The 8,332-nt window shown below is 40.6% G+C and overlaps 1 protein-coding gene across 1 annotated transcript; it reads right to left on the bottom strand.

Annotated features, from left to right (window-relative positions):
• Window positions 1-205: 205 nt before the first annotated feature.
• Window positions 206-2,506, bottom strand: LOC139848716 (uncharacterized). Its single transcript, XM_071838420.1, has 4 exons — window positions 2,279-2,506; window positions 1,551-2,180; window positions 1,064-1,456; window positions 206-766 (listed from the first exon to the last, which is right to left on the bottom strand). The coding sequence occupies exons 1-4, from the start codon at window positions 2,504-2,506 to the stop codon at window positions 206-208; spliced, it is 1,812 nt and encodes a 603-aa protein (XP_071694521.1).
• Between the last annotated feature and the right edge of the window lie 5,826 nt (window positions 2,507-8,332).

Below are 8,332 nucleotides of genomic sequence, written 5' to 3'. Positions count from 1 at the left end.
TTGTGAGTGGACTTACATTTATAACGCCGAAGCGCGGCCAAAACAGTTACACACTACATTAGTAATGAAGATTGAAAAAATGCATTTAATTGAAAACTGAAAACAAAGAAGTCTAATGCGCGATGCGCTTACATTTGTGGTGATCAATCACAAACTTGGTAGAATGAAAAAGAAAAATTTTCAACAACGAAATGATTCGAAATATTTAAACATAGAACTTCTTTAAGTTGGTTGCGTGCCAGGTACGCGGCACAAATTTGTCGTCATGCGTCTTTAGGTTATACGCTCCGTTGCCAAGTGCATCTGTAATCACATACGGGCCTTCCCAATTGGGTCCCAATTTACCAGTATTCTCGACCCGGCTGGCGTTGTTATTACGCCACACAAAATCACCGGGGCGGAAAGTACGTTCCTTCATAAGTTGATTGTAATACTTGGCAATTTTCAGTTTGTTTGACGCTTCCCTGATAGTGGCGGCGTCACGCCTTTCCTCCAACAAGTCCAAATTTTCCTTCAAGCTAATGACATTGGACTCATTATTGAATTGTACTACACGTTGGGTTGGGACAGCAATTTCAGCGGGTATCACCGCCTCGGTACCATATACAAGGCTGAATGGCATTTCTCGATTACTTCGTTTTGGCGTGGTTCGGAACGCCCATAATACTTGTGGAAGCTCATCTGGCCAACCTTTCCTGTCCGTGTCCAACCTTGCCCTTATCCCGCCAAAGATATCCCTGTTGGTGACTTCGACTTGCCCATTTGCCTGCGGATGGGCAACAGAGCTGAAAGTCTATTTGATATTCAACCCGTCACACCATGAACGAAACGGATCGTGAGCAAACTGTTTGCCGTTATCACTTACAATTTCGTGTGGTATTCTGAAATGGCACACGATTTCCTCCCAAACAAAATTCACAATCTGTTTACCCGTTATTCTCTTTAAAGGTTTGGTTTCAACCCACTTGGTGAAAAAGTCAATTGCCACGACCAAGTGTTTTCCATCCAGGAAGGGGCCTACCAAATCAATTGCTCATTTGTAAAAGGGCCAAGCAGACGTCACGGGAATTAGTTCATGCGCCGGTATGTGAATTTTCGGGGCGTGACGTTGGCATGAAGCACAAGCTTTGATGATCTCTTTCGTGTCACGGTACATGGACGGCCAAAAATAACCTAGCCGCATTATCTTCCCCACAACGGTACTAAATCCTGCATGCATGCCACAAGTCCCTTCATGCAGCTCCCTTACGATTGTTTCCACCTCGCTTGGGCCGACACACCTTAAAAGCGGTGCAGTGAAGGATTTCTTGAACAGAACTCTATCCCTTAACATGTACATAGGTGCTTTCATACGAATCTTACGTGCCGTTGCCCCGTCGACTGGCAACGTCCCATTCTTGAGATACGTAACGATGGGACTCATCCACGTCTTGACCTCTTCTACTGTGGCTGCCTCCTATGATTATTTTGCAAGAAAATCAGGACATGTGTACGTTGTGTTTTAAACAGATTATGCGTATAGCGTGTTTGTTATCGAAGCGAGTCGATACCTGTACTACGTCAATGGATGTTTGACTAAGGACCTCCACCCAAACGTCATTGGCGAAGTGGCTGAACATGCTTGATGCGAGTTTGCTGAGTGCGTCGGCCTTTTTGTTCAAGGATCGCGGCACTTGCGTTATGAAGAAACGTTCGAATTTGTTGGCCATCTCTTCTGCCAATGCCAAATAATTTTGAATTGCCAGATCCCTAGCTTCAAACGTCCCGTTCATCTGATTCGCCACGAGTTGGGAATCAACCGACACCTTTAGGTATTTTATTCCCATCTTTTCAGCCATTCTCAAACCAGACAGCAATGCCTCATATTCCGCTTTATTATTGGAGGCGGGGAACTCGAAACGTAACGTGTAGGTATGTTCCTCTCCGTCAGGGCCAATTAAAATTAGACCTGCACCCGCTCTGTCAGAACTTGATGCTCCATCAGTGAATAGTTCCCACGTGACGATATTTGGTACTTCTTCGACGACCGGCGCTGGTGGTGCGGCGCATATGAATTCAACCATAAAATCTGCCATAATATGGCCTTTGACAGCGGTACGGGGGGCGTAATGGATTTCATGTTCACCCAGTTCGATTGCCCACTTGGCTACCCTGCCAGAAACCTCCGGTTTGCTCAATACCTGCATGAAAAACTTGTTAGAATAAATTTCCTCCAAGGTGCTCCGGTCTCAATCGCCGTACCGTACTGTACCTATTTAATAGGCGAATCAGTTAGCACCAGCATTGGGTGCGCTTGAAAGTACCGTCTCAATCGTCTTGCGGTGTGGACCAACGCGAAAATAAGCTTCTCAATCAGTTTATAGTTGACTTCGCCATGTTGTAGCACTTTGCTCACAAAATAAACTGGCATCTGTGTGCCGCCACGCTCCGCTACGAGAACCGAACTAACAGCCTCAGTTCCCGCCTCCAAGTAAATTGTCAAAGTTTCGCCTGAAACTCTTAACATGTTAGCATCGCAATATTTATAAATTCGTAAAAAATTATTACGGAACGGTTACTTTACCCGGTACCGGTGCCGTCAACGTCGACAACGTCCTTATCAAAGCCTTCATTTCCTGGAAAGCGTGATCCGCTTTAGGAGTCCAGTCGAAGTTCCGTCCCACGTTTTCTTTCAACACTTTGAAGAATCGAAGTGACCGTTCTGCCGCCTTTGACAGGAATCTGGACAACGCTGCCAACTTTCCGTTCAGACTTTGTACTTCCTTTCTCATTTGCGGTGCTACCATTTCATCAATAGCTTGAATTTTCCTAGGGTTTGCCCGTATACCACGCGTTGTGATGACGTGCCCCAAGAACTTTCCCTCCTCGAATCCAAAACTACACTTCTCCGGATTCAGCTTCACGTTGATTTTTCGTAGAGAGTCGAACGTTTCCTGAATGTCCTTCAAAAGGTCCGTTTCGGCGTGAATTTTGATTACTTTGTCGTCGACGTATGCTTCCACGTTTCGACCGATATGTTCTTTAAACGAAACGTCGATGACCCGTTGGTATGTTGCGCCGGCGTTTTTCAAACCAAAGGGCATCTTTTTGTATCAAAAAATGCCTTGATCTGTGTGGAACGCGGTTTTGTCCTCGTCGCGTTCCGCCATTTGGATCTGGTGATAGCCCTTGTAAGCATCAAGGAAACATTTGAAACGAAAGCCTGCCAACGACTCTACCTTCCAGTCTATTTCTGGTAGCGGATAGTTGTCTTTGGGACAAGCCTTATTGATGTCTTTGAAGTCGACACACATCCTCCACGAGCCATTCGCTTTTTTGACCAGTACTGGATTGGCAACCCATGTTTGGTACTTGACCTCTCGCAGTATGTCTGCTTGTACCAACTTTTCCACTTCATTCCTTAGGAAGGCGCTACGCTTCGGAGCCATGCCCCATTTCTTTTTCCTTACTGGAGTCATACTCGGGTTGGCGTTTAAATGATGATCTGCAATGGTACGAGGTACTCCCGTCATATCTGACTCTTGCCATGCAAACACGTCAGCGTTGTTTGCCAAGAGTTCACGTAACGCACTTTTCGTTGCGTCGGATAGTGTTTGTCCAATCTGTATTGCCTTCTCAAGAAAGGAATGGTTGATGATAATGCTTCCCCCTTGCTCAATCGGTGCCGTCTGATGTAGCGGTTGTTCGACCTGGCCCACAATCGGGACCCGATCAGAGAAAAAAGTTACAACGCCTAACAGAGTTGGGAATTTCATCATGCCATGCACAGTTGATACTATCGCGCCGAATTCGCACAACGCTTCCCGTCCCATGATAATGTTGTACTTCGACTGGCTTCTGACAACCACAAAGTTTAAAGCTACCGTTTGCCGTTTTGTATTTTCCTCTAACGTAACGTCAATGCTTACTCGACCCAGAGGCCAAGTCGTTTCGCCTGTGAATCCCGCGACGGGATGGCGTGGGGGTTTTAGTTTATCCTGCACATCTTATGGTAGCTGTAAGAAGCAATGTCCGTATAAGACGTCAACGGCACTTCCCGTATCTACATAAATTATCGAGACCTTACATCGTCCTATCGTGGCGGTTATCGTTACGGGCAAGTCGGTAGGACAGACTCTCCAAAAAGTAGGAAACGTGATAGGGGCACATTCCCATTCCTCCAAAACTTCCGCCTTACGAACGTGACCCGCGTGCCACATTTGTACCATGTGGATGTGCTTTTCTGGAGCTTTTTCTTTTCCCCGTTGCCAGGCAAATTTCTTCGTCCTGGGGTGTAACATCCTGTTACCGGGCCTAGCTGAAATGACCCTTTTGACCTTGGGTGTGTTTGTATGTTAATATAATAATTATATGTTTATAATTATTTAGTTGTTTAGTTGAGACCAGTTTGTGACAAGGGTCATAGAACAGGTTCGTTTGTTTAATTTGGACTCCGTTAGGGTAGTCAAATTAAGTACAAAAGATATCAGATAACTGGTAAATACCCGTGTGTAATGGGGTATTGTATTTAACCTAATTATAAAAGCCAGAAGTCAGCTTCTTCTCTCATTTTCTTGAAGCTTCCAAATATTACTCCGTACCTAACATTCACTCTCTTGAAACCCTAATCTCTTGAATCTCGATTTTGAATCTAAATTGTGTTGTGTAATCAGTTGCTACTGATTTAGTGGTCATAACAAGGTAAGAATCATTCATTTTCATGTTGTAATCTGAGTTTAAATGGAGTTTTTGGTTAGGTTTTATTAAAAGTGCATTTTTGGTCAAAATCAAGTGATTTGGGTGTTGTTTTGATGAAATTGGATGGGGTTTATGTTTCTATAAGTGCTATAAGTGTTTCCTAAACGGATTTTGGTGTCAAAACGTTTACAAATCGAGATTTAGGTGATTTTGGCTCGAAACCCGTCAGTTTCTGCTGCTGCTGCTCGATGAATACAACCGTACGGTTGCAGATTGCAACCGCACGGGTACACGGTGCAACTGTATGGATGCATGTACAATCGTACGGATGCAGTGGTGTTGGTACAACCGGGCAGTGAGTGTGCAACCGTACGGATGCATGTGCAACCGTACGGATGGACTTGCAACCGTACGGATGCATGTGCAACCGTACGGATGTAGATCAGTGATGCAGTATTATGTAATTTAGTTGTTTTCTAGCCGTTATGTTGTCCGCGTGGCTTATGATGATCAGGATGTAAATTCTGAAAATGCATAAGTGTTAGGTGGACTTTTAGAGGCGCTTTTTGTGACTGATTTACTGTACTGTGCTGTTTTGTGTTAACAGACAGAAACTAACTTGATTTACCTTATGTTCAGGTGATAAGGATAAGGAAGAAGCTCAGTGATAGATTATCTGAGCTAGTTGCTGGTATTCGGTGAGTGAGATTATCTCTTGGTGTAGTATAGAGTAGCAAGTTGCGCTACTATGTTTATATTGTCGATAATTGCCATGATTAGTAGTTATGTTGTACAGTTGATCGCATTTAAGGTTGCCATGCTTTCAGTAGTATTAGTTGCCTGTAGTAGTAGTTGACTGGTTTTATGTGGACAAGTTGTTGTAGTTGGAACCTTGATCTGTTAGGTTCAGCTCAGAGAGGTTAACCTAGTTGTGGTTGGGTCTAGTTGGCTACTGTTTGTTGAGTATAGTGCTGAAGGACGCATCGCCTGCGTGTGGATGACTATACTGGGGATTCAGTAGTAAAGACTATCGGTAGACGCTAGACTGATTAGCTAGTGGTCGTGTGCCTGTACAAGCCGTCGATCCTCTAGTTGGAGCAAAGATGCTAGTTTCTAGTTGTTGTGTGTTGTATGTCGTTGCATATAGTTGTTGCTGTAGGAGTACAAGTTGGTACTGTATGCTAGATCTTTTGATAGTTCCATTCACTTAGCCTTGTGCTAACCCCTCACCTCCTCCCTTGCAGGTTTTGGATCTTAGTGCTGGTAGGGACGGGAGTCGGGCTGACGATATGTTTGACAAGACGAACTCTGATGTCTTAACTTTTGTAATTACATAACTAGTCGTTTAACGTAACACCTGTGGTTTGTAATTAAGTAATTAACTAGATGATTTGTGATAATCATGTTTGTAATTAACTAAGGGTAATTATGTGAATTTAGTCTTCCGCTGTGATTTAAATAAAAAAACAGGGTGTTACAAAGACTGCACTAATGCAAAATTCTGGTTCTCCAAGACCAACGCTCGGATACCAACTGAAATGTCCCGTTCTTATTGATTAAAAATGTTCCATATTAATTGATTTCGTTGCGAGGTTTTGACCTCTATATGAGACGTTTTTCAAAGACTGCATTCATTTTAAAACAAACCATAACCATTATTTCATCAATAAAGGTTTAAAAAGCTTTACGTAGATTATCAAATAATGATAATCTAAAATATCCTGTTTACACACGACTATTACATAATGGTTTACAATACAAATATGTTACAACGAAATAAGTTTCTTGAATGCAGTTTTTACACAATATCATACAAGCATGGACTCCAAATCTTGTCCTTATTTAAGTATGCGACATCGGAAGCTCTTAATAATCACCTGAGAATAAACATGCTTAAAACGTCAACAAAAATGTTGGTGAGTTATAGGTTTAACCTATATATATCAAATCGTAACAATAGACCACAAGATTTCATATTTCAATATACATCCCATACATAGAGATAAAAATTATTCATATGGTGAACACCTGGTAACCGACATTAACAAGATGCATATATAAGAATATCCCCATCATTCCGGGACACCCTTCAGATATGATATAAATTTCGAAGTACTAAAGCATCCGGTACTTTGGATGGGGTTTGTTAGGCCCAATAGATCTATCTTTAGGATTCGGGTCAATTAGGGTGTCTGTTCCCTAATTCTTAGATTACCAGACTTAATAAAAAGGGGCATATTCGATTTCAATAATTCAACCATAGAATGTAGTTTCACGTACTTGTGTCTATTTTGTAAATCATTTATAAAACCTGCATGTATTCTCATCCCAAAAATATTAGATTTTAAAAGTGGGACTATAACTCACTTTCATAGATTTTTACTTCGTCGGGAAGTAAGACTTGGCCACTGGTCGATTCACGAACCTATAACAAATATGTACATATATATCAAAGTATGTTCAAAATATATTTACAACACTTTTAATACAATTTGATGTTTTAAGTTTATTAAGTCAGCTGTCCTCGTTAGTAACCTACAACTAGTTGTCCACAGTTAGATGTACAGAAATAAATCGATATATATTATCTTGAATAAATCCACGACCCAGTGTATACATATCTCAGGCTAGATCACAACTCAAAGTATATATATTTTTGGAATCAACCTCAACCCTGTATAGCTAACTCCAACATTACTGCATATAGAGTGTCTATGGTTGTTCCAAATAATATATATACATGGGTCGATATGATATGTTAAAACATTTGAATACGTGTCTATGGTATCCCAAGATTACATAATATATTAGAATACATGTATAATACAATATAAGTTAGCTAGGATATGATTTGTATAGAATTGTTAATATTTCCCGTAGCTACAAAAATAAAAAAAATATCCAATCTTGTTTTACCCATAACTTCTTCATTTTAAATCCGTTTTGAGTGAATCAAATTGCTATGGTTTCATATTGAAATCTATTTTATGAATCTAAACATAAAAAGTATAGGTTTATAGTCGGAAATATAAGTTACAGGTCATTTTTGTAAGAGGTAGTCATTTCAGTCGAAAGAACGACGTCTTGATGACCATTTTGAAAAACATACTTCCACTTTGAGTTTAACCATGATTTTTGGATATAGTTTCATGTTCATAAGAAAAATCATTTTCCCAAAAGAACAACTTTTAAATCAAAGTTTATCATAGTTTTTAATTATCAAACCCAAAACAGCCCGCGGTGTTACTACGACGGCGTATGTCCAGTTTTAAGGTGTTTTTCGTGTTTCCAGGTTTTAAATCATTAAGTTAGCATATCATATTGATATAGAACATGTGTTTAGTTGATTTTAAATGTCAAGTTAGAAGGATTAACTTTTGTTTGCGAACAAGTTTAGAATTAACTAAACTATGTTGTAGTGATTTCAAGTTTAAACCTTCGAATAAGATAGCTTTATATGTATAAATCGAATGATGTTATGAACATCATTACTACCTATAAACCTACTAGAAAAAAGACAAATGGATCTAGCTTCAAAGGATCTTGGATGGCTAGAAAGTTCTTGAAGTAGAATCATGACACGAAAACAAGTTCAAGTAAGATTTCCACTCGAAATAAGATTGTTATAGTTATAGAAATTGAATCAAAGTTTGAA

This window comes from Rutidosis leptorrhynchoides, chromosome 5 (assembly GCF_046630445.1).
Source record: "Rutidosis leptorrhynchoides isolate AG116_Rl617_1_P2 chromosome 5, CSIRO_AGI_Rlap_v1, whole genome shotgun sequence".
Taxonomy (NCBI): Eukaryota; Viridiplantae; Streptophyta; class Magnoliopsida; order Asterales; family Asteraceae; genus Rutidosis; species Rutidosis leptorrhynchoides.
Note: the sequence above shows the minus strand (reverse complement) of the source record. Positions and strands in the feature narration are given on the sequence as shown.

Bases quoted from the DNA above. Each gene is read 5' to 3' on its own strand.
- LOC139848716 (XM_071838420.1), bottom strand. From the start codon at position 2,506: ATGTTAAGAGTTTCAGGCGAAACTTTGACAATTTACTTGGAGGCGGGA. The intron at 2,181-2,278 runs GTGCTAACTGAT...TTTTTCATGCAG, and splicing joins TTCAAGCGCACCCAATGCTG to GTATTGAGCAAACCGGAGGT. The intron at 767-1,063 runs GTGACGTCTGCT...GCCCATCCGCAG, and splicing joins CGGCGCATGAACTAATTCCC to GCAAATGGGCAAGTCGAAGT.